Source organism: Drosophila willistoni, unplaced genomic scaffold (genome assembly GCF_018902025.1).
Source record: "Drosophila willistoni isolate 14030-0811.24 unplaced genomic scaffold, UCI_dwil_1.1 Seg169, whole genome shotgun sequence".
NCBI classification, from domain to species: Eukaryota; Metazoa; Arthropoda; class Insecta; order Diptera; family Drosophilidae; genus Drosophila; species Drosophila willistoni.
Genome location: NW_025814128.1, coordinates 1,529,695 through 1,548,639, shown reverse-complemented (window position 1 = coordinate 1,548,639; position 18,945 = coordinate 1,529,695). Strand labels below are relative to the sequence as shown.

Sequence of the window (18,945 nt, the reverse complement as noted above, 5' to 3'; positions counted from 1 at the left end):
CCCTACTCGAGGACGTCAGCGAACGTTTCTCGGATTATGGTAGGGCATTACGAGTCATCGCGTACATCCTACGCTTCGCCACCAAAAGGATTTCGACGCCTTCCACGGTTCACCTCACCAAGGACGAACTTCTCTCCGCCGAGCGCGCCTTGATTCGGACCTCTCAGCGTCGGGAATACCTCGCGGAGATACGGGCCCTGGGGGAAGGGCGACCCCTGCCATCATCCAGCACGCTACTCAATCTGAATCCATTTCTCGATCAGCATGGGTTACTCCGCGCCTGCGGACGACTCCGGGCCGCCGAGTCCCTCCGATATGATGAACGTCACCCTATTCTCCTCCCCTATAGTACTCATTTCACTCGCCTGCTTGTCGAATTCGCCCACCGCATCACGTTGCATGGCGGCAATCAACTGATGGTGCGGTATCTGCGCACCAAATTCTGGATCCCACGGATCAAGAACATGGTGAAGTCCCACCTCAAGGGGTGCAAGGTCTGCATCGTTCATCGTCGACGACTACAGACCCAGATGATGGGTGATCTCCCTCGAGAACGGATCACGTACTCCAGGCCCTTCACCCACACGGGCATTGATTTCGCAGGGCCGTTCGAGATCAAAAATTACACCGGGCGTGCGTGTCTCATAACTAAGGGCTATGTCTGCGTCTTCGTGTGTTTCAGCACGAAGGCAATCCATCTCGAGGCTACCTCCGACCTCACCACTGAAAGATTTCTTGCAGCCTTCTCTCGGTTTGTCGCACGGAGACAATGCCCCCAGCGCATTTACTCCGACAATGGCAAAACCTTCGTAGGGGCCTCAAAGGCGCTCGAACAAGATTTCCTGAACGCCACCAAGCTTGATATAATGAAGGCATTTCCCCAGCACATTTTATCCTGGCAGTTCATTCCGCCAAGCGCGCCCCATATGGGAGGACTGTGGGAAGCAGGGGTCAAAAGTTTTAATACCCTGTTTTACAAGTCCTCGTCCACTGTCAAATACACCTTCGAGGAACTTTCCACTCTCCTGTGCAGGATCGAAGCGTGCCTAAACTCCAGGCCAATCTCTCCCATGAGCGAGGATCCAGAGGATCTGATGGTCCTAAGCCCGGGACATTTCCTGATTGGAGGACCGCTCTTATCCATTGCGGAACCGGAAATTCTGGTCGAGCCTATGTCACTGATCAACCGATGGCAGCGACTGAAGGCAATCCAGCAGGCTTTCTGCCGCCGCTGGAAGAGTGAGTACCTCAAGGAGCTTCACAAACGGAACAAGTGGAAATCACCGACTCGCAGCATCCAGACCGGCGACCTCGTGATCGTGTCCGAAGATCATCCCCCCTCCAACGAGTGGCGCTTAGGGCGAATTGAGCGCACTCTGCCCGGGGCTGACGGTCTCGTCCGAGTGGCTGATGTCACCACCGCGCGTGGGTCTATCCGAAGACCCGTAGCGAAGCTCATTCTGTTGCAAGACAGCAGGAGTCCTGAGCCTAAAACCTTATCGTGACTCCCAATCCCTCTATGTTCCCTCCGAATGTCCTCGTCTCCGTGCATGTTGTTCGTTCCCGTACATAGACTAATCCACTCCCCCCTACGTAATTTCTTTCGTTACAGTTCGTTCAGCTCGCCCCTTCATAGCGACATGGCCCCCACGCGTCTGCCGCACCACCGCAGCAAACGAGCTGCTCCACAGGGCACGAACGTGTACCGATGCCGGGTCTGTCGGGGGGTTCATGCAATCCGGCAGTGTCAGCGCTTCCTGAACCTCCGAGGGGAAAAGCGGCTCCGGGCGGTGCTTATCAATAAGTATTGTCCCAATTGCTTGGCACACGAGCATTCATCCGACGCGTGCCGGACTCGCCATGGTTGCCGACGATGCGGGCAAAGGCACCACACCCTGCTCCACATGGCCGACCAAACGCCGAGACCACGTGCCTCCGCCCGGCGGCGCAGCCAATCACCCCCCTCCGGGCGTGCTGCACCCCCGCTACAACCCTGTTCCCGATCATCGTCCGACCGCTCCGCTTCCCCAGAAGGCGCACCCGAAATCTCTTTATCCTCCCTGCTCCACGCCAGGACGACGACTGTCCTGCCAACCGCAGTTCTCCGGTTGGGCAATGGCTCGAAATCCTTCGAGACCCGCGTCCTTCTCGATGCGTGTGCGGCTGAGAGCCGCATCAATCGCTCCTTTGCCCGGTCCCTGGGGTTAGCTGTGACCAAGGTCGGGGTCGACCAAGCCTGTACGGCCGTCCTCGAGTCGAGGTCCGACGAGACGTTCCGACGGAACGTTATATTCCGGGTCGAAGAGGACTTGCTCATCCGCACTCCCATCCGGGAAGTGGCGGCGCCGGTTCGGGAGAAATTCGCCACCCTGATCCTGGCCGACCCCTATTTCTATCGGCCGGCGTCGGTGTCCGTGGTACTCGGGGCAGACCTCTATCCGGAGGTCATCCAACCAGGCTGTGTGCCCGGTCATAGCGGTACTCCCGCAGCCCAGAGCACCGTGTTCGGATGGGTCGTCTCCGGCTCCTGTGGGATCTAGGCGCTCCAGAACGTTGCCGTCCCCCGTCCGTTATATGTCCAGGGTGGCAATTGCAACATGTTGCAAGGGGGGCGGTATGTTCACGCCACCGGGTGAACAGCAGTGAGCGGCGAAGAGCAGTGAAGAGTGAGGAGGGTTTTTTGATCCTCGGCATCTACGGTCACACCAGGAGGGGTGACTGGGTTTTTCTAATGGGCATCGCCATTATTCCGAATCGAGATTTTCACCCGAACACCCGTTCATCTCCTTTAATTGTTAATTTGCGATTTGTTAATCACTTTCAACCCGAACCATCTCCGTGTGTGCCGGGTTACCTGTGAATATTATATAAATAATAAAACCTACGTTTATTTAACCGAAGTTTTTCGTGCGTTTTAATTCACCACTCGCTCACCACAAACTGAAGAAATTGGCACCCGCCAACTCCTTGTATTTCATTTGGATCCTTCCGCCCCCCCACGAACAAAACTAAAAGAGAAAATGTTGTTTGATAAGAATGAAAATGTGTAGGATATAAAATAAGAGAATATTGAAAGCATTGTAATGTTTAATGAATTGTAAAGAAATATGAACAAACGAATGTTGAAATAGGCAAGTAAAAAAATATGAAATAAGAATTTTAAGTTACGAAATATGTTATAGCAAATAAGAGATTTTGAATTAACATTAACAGGGATTCCTGAATCGTTGATTCCATTGTTGGCTTCCATTTTTCCACTAGGTTTGTGCAGCGAGTCTCGACGTGCTTTCAGATTGAATTCCAGAAGGAAAGGAGACTGAATTCTCTCAACCGCACACCGAGCCACTCTCGATGACAGCCTATACTGTCATCGCACATATCTAGTGTTAAACAGTTTTACATCAGTCATGATATTCATTACTTAACACTAATCAATTCGCCTTAACAGTAGGCACACAATTCAAATTATTAGAAATGCCTAATTCAATCTCCGACACGGTCATCCTGACAAATTACACGTCCTCGTGTAGCAGGAGTATAAACCACCTTTACAATCTCCGACATATATATAAACATATATTCCATATACACATACATATTCCACAAAATTTTTATTTTCGCACACAAATATAATTTTTTCCATCAAAAAAAAAAATCTCGGTACCCCGCAGCCTATATACGTGCGTACATAAGTCCCGCTTAACTGCAGTATACAGGCACAGCTACAAGTACATGTGCCAAAAGACCGTCACAAAGCAAACGATCAAAAGTAGCTGTGCTGTATACCCTAGGTTGGCAGGCACTTTGTGAAGAGTCACAGAGTCGAGGACGGAGGTCATCTCCTTCTGGCTGGTGCTTGTCTGGGGAACACCTGGGTTCTGGGTTCCAAGGAGTGTTCGTACGCGGGCTGCGGAGGGGTGTCTGGTACGAACAGAGTTGGCGAGTCGGTTTCAGTTGTGGGGTCAGCGGCGGTATGAGCTCTATAATCTTCCATCGGGACAGCGTGTACGGTCTCGGAAGTAAGCCCGGGATATGATAAGACAAACACCTTCCCTTGAAATAGTCGTTCTGCCGACCAGACGAGGGGTTATGGTATTCAATAAGCGGAGGGCACACGGGCAACGTGTTCCCATTGAAAAACACGTCTGCTGCCGAGACGATCGCCTGTTCTGGGTTGGGTTCCTCTACCAGACGTACTACCACTGGCCAGCTAGAGGGGGGTACCTCCAAATGACCAGTATTCCGCTCAGAAGAGTGAACAGGTGCCTGCGGCGGGAGCGCGACCACTGACAGTATAATTGTGCGGTCCAGACGGGTCATACCCGATGTTGACGTTGTCGGGTGGTTTCTCCCGTATCTGCTGGGTAAATCTCCTTAAAGGTTTCGCGTCTAGAGGGCCAGGGGTGGCCACCTCCGTTGGCATTACACAACACAAACTGTCTTAGCATGACCATGCTTCCAATGCTAGGACTCTAGTCCTGTCGCCTAAGATCGTAGTACTTCTTCTGATCCTGGGAAGCATTGCGTTAATTCTCATGTACCAGCTTCAAAACATCTTTCATCCGTTTAACGCGCTCGTCGGGACTAGAGGGCATGCAGGGTTCCCACCCCGATATGAGGTAGGCCGGACTGAATCCGGTGGAATCGTTGACAATAGAGTTGATGGCTGGCGACATTTCTGGTAGCCATTGATCCCAAGTGTTTTGTCCATTCTCTAGGCATTGGGTCATCATTATCTTGATGGTTCTTTTTGCCCGCTCGGTAGGATTCTGCTGTCGAGAATATAGAGGTGTGTGCTGGAGTGTAATTTTGGACGTCTTGCAAAAGTGTTTGAAGGCCTTACTAGTAAACTGTGTATTATTATAATACATAAATCTAATAAATCTTATAAAATCTAAACTAAAAGGTCAACAATGTCAGCAATTTTTAAGGGTGAATCAGTAGATCTTTTTAACAGCAAAAATTAAAAACTTGCAAAGAAATCCCAATACCAGTGTTTCATACACAAAAGAGATTACAGAATTTACCGACGCTCTTAAAGGCGCATATATTTCGGATGGTCTTCCAAACGACCAAGCCATAAAATACACGACCAAAGTTGCAGTAAATGCTATCGTAAGCGATACTAAAACTCGAGCCCTAACAGGGATGGAAAACCCCAATACACCTCAGAATTCTTAAGAAACCAGAAACACACCTTTGATATCAAAATATTCACAATAAATCTAAATCTTAACTACTTTATATCTTGTAAAATAAGTTATAGCCACCTCACAAGTACACTACTCGTAGACACAGGAGCAGACATTTCAATTCATAACGCCTCACAGGTTCTCAACATGCTCATCGACACTACAAATAAAATAAAAATTAATGGAATGGGACACGGGTTTACAGACACTCTAGGACACGTTGATGTAGAATTACAATTAAATCAAGTTCTCGTAAGACATCAATTTTATATAGTCGATGATAATTTTCCAATATGTATCCCTGGTATTGATTTTATTAAAAAATACAACTGTATTCTTGACTATCAAACTGACGCAGATTGGTTAATATTGAGACCAGACGACTGGCAAGATCAAATAATTGTGCATATGCAAAATGTTGTGAGCAAGAACATGGTTTCAATACCAAAACAAATCATCCGATATTTTTATATCAGCTCAACATCTCAACAACAGGTATCTTTATTCCCAATATAGCAGCAAATAGTGAACAAACTAATGTAAGGGTTAATAATACAAACGATTATGTCGTTACCCTTTTGAATCCGAAATCAGATGAACCTGCGTATATTAAAAATGAAGTAAATAAGTTGTCTCGCCGACTTAGGTATACCTTACACCAGTAAAACAAATATTTAAAATTTATTAAACAAATGCATTTTCACATGCTTTTTACAAGCATATCTTAGAATCTCGCTTACTCAAGCATACGAGCACCCTAGCGCCCCCACCAGCGAACGGCCAAATACGGCCTTATGGAAAAACGTTTATATGTATAACTTGGCTATTTTTAGTCCGATTTCGACCAAATTTGCTATTTTGCTGGATATTAGTATCAAATTTAAGTACGCCAAATTTGCACAAGGTAGAAAATTACGGGAGATAATCGACTTTTTCATATTGCGGGGGCGGAAAGGGGCGAAGCAAAATCTTTATACATACAAAATTTACTAAGCAAATATACATACCAAATATATTGTCTCTAGCTAGAATAGTTTTTATTTTTTTTAAATTGTGGGGGCGGAAAGCCGCGTGACAAAAATTTGAAATAAACTTGATCACTTTACATAGTAACATAGCTGTTACAGTCTCCGAGATCTAGGTGTTCATACGGACAGACGGACGGACGGACGGACAGACTGACATGGCTAGATCGTCTCGGCTGTAGATGCTGATCAAGAATATATATACTTTATTGGGTCGGAAAAGCTTCGTTCTACCTGTTAAAAACATTTTGGCGACTTTGACTTGGCAATTTCCAAACATATAGACAAATTAATTAGAGATCACAACAGTCCGATACTGTCAGTACCAAAAAAAAACTTTGCCAGGGACAAATGATAAAAGATGGCGTTTAGTGGTGGATTATAGAAGCTTAAATAAAAAATTAATGGTAGACAAATTTCCCTTGCCAAGAATAGATGATATACTTGATCAATTAGGCACAGCCAAATATTTTTATTTTATTACTTCAGCATATCAGCAAATTGAATTAAATGAAGACTCTAGGGATTTAACGTGCTTTTCCACAGATAAAGGCTCATTTGGATTTAACAGATTACCATACGGTATAAAAATTGACCCGAACGAATAATGAACTTAGCTCTGCACTACAACTATCCCAAGCCTTTTTATACATGGATGATTCAGTTGTATTAGGCTGTTCTGAAAAACATATGTTCAAAAATTTGACAGATGTTTTCGACATATGCTGAAAATAAAAATTAAACTACATCCAGACAAATGTACATTTTTCACAAGTGTACAGACAAAGGTATTCTTCCCGATGATAGCAAGTTTAAAATTATTCAAGACTATCCAACTTCAAAAGATCAAAATGAGGTAAAGAGATTTTCGTAAAAAACTGTGAATTAAAAGAATGCCGAATTCATTTGGACAGATGAATGTGCATCACAACTGTTTAATAGCGGACGTTGACGATACTATGCGCAGACGTTCAAGTGGCCCCTACGACACCAGGACAAAGCCTGTTACGCGCGAGCCCAAGCAGATAACTGCCCGCCTCCCACCCGACCGACCGAGGGGTGCAGCCGTATAATGCACGGCACGAATCTACACCATAGAAAAAACAGACAAACAAATAATACTATAGCTATCTATTAACTAAATGGGATAGGATAGATGTTTTAAGCATATTAATAGAAAACACTGAGCCGATTACAGGGAATAGAAGGTTGTAATCAGAGCAGAGGACTCTAAAAGGTTCATGCAGAGCATACTTAGAACAACAACGACTAAGGGATAAAGATATCAAAGGATGTCTACTCCGTCTACAAGGTACCGACAGATTCACCTGAGCTAATAACTCAGGCGAGTCGATATCATCAATTAGGAGCTTGTGCATAAAAATGACACCAAGCATAATTCTACGGTTAGTTAGGGACGGAAGATTAATCAAGAGAAGTCTACTAGAATACGAAGTCAAATTGACATTGCGATCCCAGCTTAATCCACGAAGAGCAAATAGCAAGAACTGCTTTTTGGTGCGACTCATATTGAGGTGACCAAATGCAAGATCCATACTCTAAAATAGGACGGACAAGCGAAGTAAAAAGAACTTTAGTTGTATAGGGGTCATCAAATTCTTTTGACCATCATTTAATGAAACCCAGGACACTCATGGCCTTTGCGATCGTGGTGGAAATATGGGTGTTCAAATTTAACTTATGGTCCATAAGTACGCCCAAATCATTCATATTATTTAGACGTTCTAAAGGGCTATTGTTTAGAAAGTAAGTGACCAGTTGAGGAGAGTTACGAAAAAAAGTCATTACCTTACATTTGGTAGTGTTAAGATTTAGTAGATTAAACTGGCACCAGGATTGAAAGTTTTTAAGATCAGCTTGTAGCCGACTAAATAAATCTGTATCTTTATAAGTAAGACAAAGCTTGACATCGTCAGCATACATAAGCACACGCGAATGAACAATGACTGAAGGAAGATCGTTAATGAATAGTGTGAAGAGCAGAGGGCCAAGATGACTGCCTTGAGGTACACCAGAAGTCACAGGAATGGAAACGGAAAAAGAAGACTTAAAAATTACCTTCTGTTTTCTATTTGTTAAATATTCTCGAACCCAAGAAAAGAAAAGGGGTGGAAACCCAATGTCGCTCAGCTTGGAAAGTAATAGGGTATGATTAACAGAATCAAAGGCTTTGCTGATGTCAAAGTATATGACATCAGTTTGTTTAGCATTTTTGAACCCCTTGATAATTATAGATGTAAATTTTAAAAGGTTAGTGATTGTAATAGCGGACAATTTTGAGACACCCCTATAGTTAGAGGCTTTGGACTTTTTGCCATTTTTATGCAGAGGAATGATATACGACTCCTTTCAAATAGGTGGAAAAGAGGAAGATTCGACAGACAATAGAAACAATTTTAAAATGGGTTTACATAATGCGTTTGCACAGAACCTGAGTACACATCCAGGAAGACCATCTGGCCCCGGAGAATAAACAGGTTTAACTAATTTAAGTTCGGTAAGAAGAGAACTTTCATCAATCGCTGGACTGAAAATGCAATTAGCATTTTTTAAATGATAAGGATACCGACTTGCTCGATATTCCGTTGAGGAATAAGTTGTTTTGAAAAAACTCGCAAACATATCGGCAATTGCCTGATCAGTGCTCGCTTTTTTATTTTGAAAAGACATAAAAGATGGGTGCACAGAGGTCTTACGTTTAGAATTAACAAAATTATAAAATTGTTTAGGGTCAGAAGAAAACTGAAGCTTACACCGCTGAAGATAATTCTTATAGCATTGTGTATTAAGCATCATGAATTTTGAACGAGCGACTGTATACAGAACATAATCTGATGAATGACGTGTTTTTTGAAACTTCTTATAATATCGTGTCTTCACATTTTACAAATTGAATAGCTCACGACAGAACCAGGGAGGTTTGTTAAGCCGCTCCAGTCTACCAAGAGGCACACAAATATCAAAGAGTGAATTCAAAGTATCATAGAAAAAACGAACAGCTGAGTTCATATCTCTACAATTGTACAGATAAGACCAATCGGTAGTAGCAATGTTTTCATTAAGGCTGGCAAGTCAGTCTTACGAAAGCACCTAGTTAGAGGTAACTCATTTGAACCAAGTAATGGTGAAAGCAAGGGCAAATCAATTTTTAAATTTAATGTAGGATGAAATTTGTCTTCTGGAAAAAGAAATGGTTCGATCCTAGAAACCTCACAATAAGAAGAATCCAATACAAAAATAAGATCAAATGATTTTCCATTAGAATTTAAGACAGGATTGACTTGCGATAAAGATAAGCCTAGAAGGCCATCAATAAAGTCATGGTTGAAAACTGAAATCAAAGACTGAATGCTTGTCGTTTTACGTACTTAATTTACCTAAAAAACACATTTTAATTTGTTTGCCTTGTTCCTGTAACTGTCCATATTTTAATTATTTATATTTTTGTTTTAACTTTGTGTGGCGCAGTGGCTTTAAGCGTTCTAGCCTAGGCAACTCCCTAGTACAATTCCCACCGCCGCCGCCACCCTCTTCCACGGGTCCAAATCTTCCCAAGCCCCGTCATCATCGCACCGGCAGCAGCAGTATGTCGCAATCTGGCGAGGATTTACATTCACCCACCTATTTGTCGTGGCGCAAATTACAATTGAGCAGAGCCAAGTTGAAGGCCTCCAGCAAAACATCCGCCCTACTCAGTGGTTTTGCCATGGTGGCCATGGTGGAGGTGCAGTTGAACAACGATACCAAAGTCCCAAATGGAATGCTCGTCGCCTTTGCCATTTGCACCACGATGTTGGTGGCCGTTCACATGTTGGCCTTAATGATCAGTACTTGCATCTTGCCAAACATTGAGACAGTTTGCAATCTGCATAGCATCTCGCTGGTCCACGAATCCCCGCACGAACGTTTGCACTGGTATATTGAGACAGCGTGGGCCTTTTCCACGTTATTGGGTCTGATACTCATCCTACTGGAGATAGCCATACTCTGTTGGGTGAAATTCTACGATCTAAGTCCACCGGCTGCTTGGTCGGCGTGCATAGTCCTGATACCCGTAATGATTATATTTCTGGCCTTTGCCGTGCACTTCTATCGATCCCTGGTGACGCACAAGTACGAGGTGACCGTCTCTGGAATACGTGAACTGGAGATGCTTAAAGAGCAAATGGAACAGGATCACCTGGAGCATCATAATAATACGCGCAATAATGGCTTACATTATGGAGCTTCTGGCGATATTGTTTAGCAATAAGAATTTTTTTTTGATAGCGGATTGTCAATACTTGTAAATTGCAATCTTCATATGGGAAAAAGACAGCGACAGACTTAAAATTATGTATGTATCGTCTAATATATAATACTATATAATATATATATATATACGTATATTGTAAATTTTGTAAATTTGATGCAATCAACGAGATCAAAAAGAGAAAGGACACAGTTCATTTGGTTTCAGGACACTGAAAATCGAGAGCCTTGTGTATTTTTTAAATCCTTATCTATATATCGAATTAAGCAGTGTATTTCTTCTTATATTAATCTCCAATGCATCTTGTGATACGCATAGGGCAATAGAAATTTCTTTCCGATATTGGAATTTTCATCATTGTTTATGTGTTCCGGAGAACCACCAGAAACAACCATCCATCCTAGAGAAAAGCAATAATTTTTTTGTTTATTTAGTTTGACATTTTTTTATGTAATTTATTTTCTTTCCACTACAAATGTGTGTGATCAAAGTATGTGGTTTGTTTTTAAACAATAATTCAATACATTTTTTATAAGTTAGTTTAATTGAATACAAATCTCCCATCACCATACAATTAATTGGTCGAAATGTGATGTGTCAAAGAGGGCAGCAACGTGGAAGATTCATCTGTTAGTGACCATGCTAAGGCGGGTAAATTAAAATCACCTACACCTATGAGCATGTCTTGACTGGAAACTAAAGAGGAGACAAACTGAATTGCCTCTAAATGATTTAAATATACCACCATGTCTGACAATGGTGGAATATAGGAACAAGTAATGAAAGCATTAAAAGATTTAAAATTTACTTTAACACCGACGAACTCAATCTCCTGGGTACTAGAAAATTGAATCATTTCAGATGATAAAGCAGCATCAACAGCTATCAGAACGCCACCACCTATGCGTGAAATCCGGTCACGTCTGAATATAGAAAAGTTTGTGGAAAAAACCGATGCATCAGCAATATCAGGTTTTAGCCACGTCTCTGTAAAAGCTAGAATGTTATGCTCAAAAGAAAGACTATCTACATAGAGATTAGGAAGTTTAGATTTCAGTCCTCTAACGTTCTGGTAACCCAGGTTAAGGGACGAAGCTAGTTTTTTGACACACCAGCAGATGCTGATGTGGCAGGAATAGTATTAGTTGTTGTTGTAGGCAAGCGAATCGGTTGCCGATTTTTCTTTTTTACAGTATATTCCTTAACTATTATATGTTTAGGCCAAAAATCTTCTCGACATATAGTGTCGAAGATATTGGCAGAAACACTAATTTTAAAGGACGAAATGTCCCGAGAATAAGAAAATTTAAACTTCTCCACCGCAATATTCGAGACGTTAACTTTCTTCCGAATATAGGCTATTACATCATCAGATGTGACAACAGGGTCTAGCCTAGAAACAAATATATGTTTCTTTGGTGGTATGCCAACGAGAGGCCGCGGTCCCGAAGCGTCAGCCGCAGCAGTAACGTTGGACAAGTCACCCACTGCAGCAGTCAACTTGTTTACGGGGCCCTCGATACTTTTAGAACTATCGGCAATTTCCATTGGAATGGGTAATTGCCCGGACACATCGGACACTACAATAGGTATCGTTGTTAGGAGATCATTCCCAGGTGATACCGGTAATTCCTTACTAATAGCATTCACAACCGGGCTCTTAAACGATATCAATTGCTGTACATTAGCAGTGGACGGCGCATGAGACCGGTCCGGAACGATAAGAGACGCTGGCGGATTTACAAATACAGAAACACCCCAAGGACTGGTCCTTTTACGTTTCGGAGACTCCTTCATAAGCGATAAACTTCTGAACTGAGTCTCCACCGCAGTAAACTCCGCTTGGAGTTTGTTAAAACCTGCCCTCAAAGTGTCAAAACTATCTCTAGTCCACCTCATGAAAGAGCGCATCTCATTCTCGACCTCCCGGCAAGCATCACATCCATATTATAAGCCACCAGCTTTAGCAATAGACTCCTTGATTCTGCCTGTGTAACCTGCACACTTAACGTGAACCGCATTGTCACACAACCAACAAAGAATATAATCATGGGAGTCAACCGCATTAGTGGTAACTATAATAGGTATATATAAAGAACTTAATAAGCAAGAATACACAAATACAAAAACACGTATCACAGAGTCGCGGGTAGGCAAAAGACGAGAGCGCAAATCAAACAAGAATAGGAAAGAGCGGGAGAGCGCGTCAAATTGAACACATGCAACAACAATTTGTACGCAAGAGCGCGAGAGTTATTTACAACGGTAAAGACAAAAAAGGCAAAACAAAAATAACACCGCTAAAGCAAGTATTGTTGTAAGTTTTGATTTTATTTAAGTTTAAACAAAAGCGACAGCATGAATTCGCGAAATGAAAATAAAATTCGGCTGTTGAAATTATTATTAATTAAACCGATAATGAATTTAAAAGTTATGGAAAAGTACTTAATCGCGAGAAAAAAATAAAAGTTGATAAGGCAAAAAAAAACACGTCCGTCCTCTGCAACGAGTGAAAATCTTTCTTCGTTTATGCCCAACGTGCAACACAAGGGTTAAGGTAGGCGGGAGCTTTCACCTCGCGCCGCTCTCACGATGATGCCCATCGCTCTCCCCACGAAAAGAACTCCCCACACTTCGCTCCAAGCGGGGCTTGGTTCCCCGCTCTTAGTTAAGCTATAGTTAGTTGAAATTTATCTGTGAATAACCTATGTATATAGTGAAGAGGAACCCCCCCCCCCCTACCCCCCACCCACCCACCGTACCCGTACTCACATACATATAATTGTTTCCCTTGATTTTCCAAATCAAACTCAATTACTTTCCTCCTCAAAGGAGAAAAATTTTTGGTCCCCAATTTTTTTCATACATATATATGTGTCCAGTATATAAGGCGCCATAATTGTTCACCCACTTCAAGATTTTTTCTCGCAATTTGGCATATATAAATGCCAAGTATATAAGGCGGCATTTGTATTTGCCTATTTCCAATATATATTTTTTCACAATTTCCAAAATATTAACATATATGTATGTATTGAAACAAATCTACGAAATTCAAAGTGATCTCCTACATATGTAAATGCAAGCAGAGTGTGTGAATGTGACATAATATAAATTGCATAATTTTATCCAGTGCTAATTTAAATCCAAAAAAAAAAGTTTTTTGTGCAAATACAGTCCACTCCTGGGAGAAGTGTGTGTGCGAAGTGAAAGGTGGTTCCAACGAAGAAAAACAATTTTCAATACAAGTTAATAAAGATTTAAAAAAAAAAAAAAAGTGAACCACCCTTTCACATATAAAGGCCACACTTACACATTTCTTGTGCCCCGCTACACCCTATAAACTTGGGGCATATCAGCTACACACATCAAAAGAAATATAAATGAAGTAAGTAAGTCGTCTCGCCGACTTGGGTATACCATACACCAGGTGAAACAAATATTTAAAATTTCGAAAACCAAATGTATGTCTATTAAATTGTTTTAACATGCCTCATACCATATGCTATCTCGTTCACTCTACAAACACACGAGCACTCTAGCGCCGCCACTAGCCAACGGACAATTCTGCCCTTATGGATCGCGTAGCAAAATACGTTCATATTTTGTATGTTTCTAGTCCGATTTTATTCAAATTTGGTAGTTTGATAGAAATAGAAAAGATTATTTAGTCTGCCAAATTTGATCGTTATGGTCAAAAAATTGCAAGAGACAATCGGTTTTTTCTAAATTATGGAGGCGGAAGTGGGCGTGGCAACGTATTAAAATACATATATTCTGCGCGCGGTTGTTGATCCTGATCAAGAATATATATACTTTGTGGGGTCAGAGATGCTTCCTTCTACCTGTTACATACATTTTGGCGACTTTAATATACCATTTCACCCTATGGGTGTATGGTATACAAATTATTAATTTGTATATAGAAATCCGATCCATTCACACCTCTGCATATTTTCATTCCATATTTTCATATATAAAAAAAAAAAAAATAAAAACATGTTACATAGCCATATTCAAGTCACTATTCAACTGCCGCCGTGTACAGACGTGTTTTTTAATGCACTCTGCAAAAATTGAGTATAAAAAATAAAGACTGCTTTTACAAAAATTTGTGTCGGGCTCTCAGTTGCCTCAGAGACGCCTATTTACAATCATATTGCTATTAGATTGCTTTAATAGCAATAAATACTAAGTTGCAACAACAAAGTGCGTAGTTTTACAAAAGCCATGTCCACCAATTCGGGCCCAAGCTCTCTCGATCCCCACCAGCAACAGCTACAAGAACTAATTGTACAACAACAACGTGAGCGTCGACTCTCGGTCCAACGCAACAACGCGTACTTTTCGGTGGTGTCGCCGACCCCACTGAATGCTAACGTAAACAGTAACACCGAAAGTGCCAGCCACTCAGCAATCAACAGCAACTTACCGTGGAGAGAGCAGTGTGCTTCTCTATCAATATCGATAACTGGGTCACCGATTGCACCGACCAGCACCGTCAGCTCGTTGACAGCAACTACTGCAACGTCTGTCGAAGTATTGACCTGCCTCATAATAAACCCAACGCCTTCTGTCCAAACTGGAATGGATAGATATATTTAAATAACTAAGCGGAAGCTAAGCCCGCAAAAGAAAAAAAGTGGCAATACGCCGAAAATAACCAAACCAAATGAACGAGTAGCACCCCTTAGCGGGAATCGTTTTAAAATTCTTAAAATTCGATCAGCAAGACAATCAAGCCGACGCTGTAGATAGAGGTAAATCGGCTAGACCAGCCCCTTTATACATCCGTGGAGCCAAATGCAGCGCCTGATTTCGAAGCTAGTAGAAACAGTAGGGGCAAATAACTTTGTTACCCCTCTCAATAGGGGTAACATAAAAGAAATTAAATGCCAAACCCAGACTGAGGACAATTTCCGCATCATCGAAAAGTACCTTCCTAATGCTAACATCAACTTATATACCTACCAACTAAAAAGCAGTAAACGGCTCCAGGTTGTGTTAAAGGGGATTGAGCCATCGGTCCCTACTCAAGAAATAGCAGACGCATTGGTCGAAAAAGGGTTTGCGGTCAAGTCCGTTGTCAACATCATCAACAGGAACAAAGTCGCACAGCCGCTGCTTAAAATCGAGCTCCAACCAGATGCAAAGCAGTCGAAGCCAAATGAAGTGTACCCAATCTACAACCTTCAGCTCCTATTGCACAGAAGAATCACCGTAGAGGAGCCCCATAAGAGATACCAACCACCGCAGTGTAAAAACTGCCAGGAATACAACCACACCTCCAACAATTGCAATCTTAGGTCAGTGTGTGTTGGCTGCGGCGAACATCATAAAGATGGCATTTGCACCAAGGACAGAAACAACGTCGCACTAAGACTATGCAGCAACTGTGGAATACCACACGGCCAACGACAGAGGATGTCCTGTCTTCAAGGATCTTAAATCACACCTAATCGGGCGCAAACCCCCAGCTCAACCAAAAATCACCTTCAACTCCTCCAAAACTATACCGGAGGTATTCTTGGCCAAGGATGTTAGATCATGTAACATGCCTGTTACAACCAGTCCTACTCTATCCTTCGCTAGTGTGCTCCGAACTAGACAGACGGAGCCCGCGAAAGAGACCCCGTCATTTCACCATCTATAGAATCCGCAACCTAGCGCACCAGACCTTGGCCAGCAAACTCCAAGTGGCTTAGGGGCCCTTTTAATCTCACTTAATCAAAACAAGACCGCTTTTATGACATTCATGCAAAACTGTATGCAGGAACTGATGCGGAATCAAAACCTGCTTATCCAGAAGCTTCTCGAGAATAAATAATGGCTTCCCTACGTTTATGTCTTTGGAATGCTAACGGCATCTCTTAGCACAAAACTGACATGCTAATATCCCTAGACTCTGGTGAAATCGACGTCATGCTGATATCGGAAACACATTTACCATCAAAAAATAATTTTCAAATACCAAAACATACCTTCTTCACAATAAACCATCCAGACGGAAAAAATTATGGCGGGACTGGTATCCTAATCAAAAACTGTATAAAACTGTACTGCAAACCACGCTTCTCAATCTCTGAAAAGGAATTTACCGATTTCTTTAACACACTCGGAGATCGCTTCATTGCAGCAGGGGACTATAACGCCAAACATACTCACTGGGGATCTCGCCTGGTAAATCCTTAAGGCAAGCAGTTGTACAACACAATAGTCAACCCTCTCAATAAGATGGATTGCATCTCCCCGGGTAGGCCTACTTATTGGCCCACAGATTCACAGAAAGTGCCTGACTTGATTGATTTCGCAGTAACCAAGAGGATTCCACGTAATCGGATCACTGCGGATACACTGCTAGATTTAACTTCCAATCACTCTCCAGTGCTATTCACACTATTAACAAGACCTCAAGTACTTGATCGCCCTTATAGGCTTACAAACAACAAAACAAATTGGCTTAAATTTAAAATGTACATAAGTGCCCACATTGACTGTTCGCCGAAACTGGATGCTGCAGAGGACATTGATATGTGCGTCTCTGCACTTGAGTCGATGATGGGAGCTGCAGCAAGAGTATCTACTCCACATGCCTCTTCTTACACTAAACCTGTTGACAGGCCTACGAACCGGCGGATAGAACAATTAGTAACGGAAAAACGACGTCTAAGAAGAGAATGGCAGATTACTCGATCACCAGCAGCAAAACTTCGCCAAGGCGTTAAGACAAGAGGAAAGCTGGGCTCAAAGGAAATACATAGAAAAGCTCAGTCCAACCAGCACTAAACATCCTCTGTGGAAAGCCCACCCAACTTTAAGCGCTCCTACAGAGACAATTTCACCGATAAGGAGTCCAACCGGTGGATGGGCCCGCAGTGACGAAGAGAGGGCATCCGTATTTGCCGCACATCTTATAATGGTTTTCCAGCCAAATTCAACATGAAACTCATCTGTACTTCCCCCTTCGAGCACATGAACGGATATTGAGTACTCGGAACTCCAAGAGATCACTGCAGTTATTAAAAACCACATAAATCACACCGAAAATGATCCTAGAACTCCCTATCATCGCCATACAATATATTTGCAAACTGTTCAACGCTATAATAAGAATTGGCTACTTCCCAAGATCATGGAAAAGGTCCACTATCATCCTGATTCCTAATGTGGGAAAGGACAAAACACAGCCATCATCCTATATGCCAATTAGTCTGCTGCCATGTCTTTCGAAGCTTTTTGAAAAGGTCCTGCAGATCCGACTAAACTCATTTCTGGCATCGGAGAACACAATTCCTTCACACCAGTTCGGCTTCCGCGAAAAACATGGTACAATTGAACAAGTCAATCGCATAACATCCGAAATACGAACAGCATTCGAACTAAAAGAATACTGTGTGGCTGTCTTTCTCGATGTTGCCCAGGCTTTCGATAGAGTTTGGCTGGAGGGTCTGATGTTCAAAATCCGGCAAAAACTGCCACAGTACACCAACAAACTCATGAAATCTCTCGGCTGATTTTGAAATCAAAGTTGGTGTACCCCAAGGCAGTGTACTCGGCCCATTGCTCTACCTACTGTACACTGCGGACTAACCAACGAGTTTAGGACTTACAACGTCCACTTTTGCCGATGACACGGCAATCCTCAGCAGATCCAAATGCTCAATACATGCCTCTGCAAAATTAGAGGAACACCTCAAGGTGATAGAGGAATGGCTAGCAAACTGGCGTATCCGGGCAGAAGGAGAAATGCAAACATGTTACATTTACGCTTAACAGAAGAAACTGTCCAGCTCTAAAGCTAAACAACGTACAAGTTCCTAAAGCCGTGGATGTCACTTACCTTGGCATCCACCTAGACAGAAGGCAAGTCAATCGCATAACATCCGAAATATGAACAGCATTCGAACTAAAAGAATACTGTGCGGCTGTCTTTCTCGACGTTGCCCAGGCTTTCGATAGAGTTTGGCTGGAGGGTCTGATGTTCAAAATCCGGAAAAAACTGCCACAGTACACCCACAAACTCATGGAATCTTACCTTTACAATAGGAAATTCGCTGTAAGATGTAATGGCTCCTCTCGGCTGATTTTGAAATCAAAGTTGGTGTACCGCAAGGCAGTGTACTCGGCCCATTGCTCTACCTACTGTACACTGCAGACTTACCAACGAGTTTAGGACTTACAACGTCCACTTTTGCCGATGACACGGCAATCCTCAGCAGATCCAAATGCCCAATACAAGCCTCTGCAAAATTAGAGGAACACCTCAAGGTGGTAGAGGAATGGCTAGCAACCTGGCGTATCCGCGTCAACGAGCAGAAATGCAAACATGTTACATTTACGCTTAACAGAAGAAACTGTCCAGCTCTAATGCTATACAACGTACAAGTTCCTCAAGCCGTGGATGTCACTTACCTTGGCATCCACCTAGACAGAAGACTAACTTGGCGCAAGCACA

The 18,945-nt window shown here is 42.8% G+C and overlaps 1 protein-coding gene across 1 annotated transcript; it reads left to right on the top strand.

Annotated features, from left to right (window-relative positions):
• Positions 1-7,068: 7,068 nt before the first annotated feature.
• On the top strand, positions 7,069-10,610 carry LOC6652700 (calcium release-activated calcium channel protein 1). Its single transcript, XM_047012575.1, has 2 exons — positions 7,069-7,073; positions 9,707-10,610. The coding sequence occupies exons 1-2, from the start codon at positions 7,069-7,071 to the stop codon at positions 10,482-10,484; spliced, it is 783 nt and encodes a 260-aa protein (XP_046868531.1). The 3' UTR covers positions 10,485-10,610.
• Positions 10,611-18,945: the final 8,335 nt, after the last annotated feature.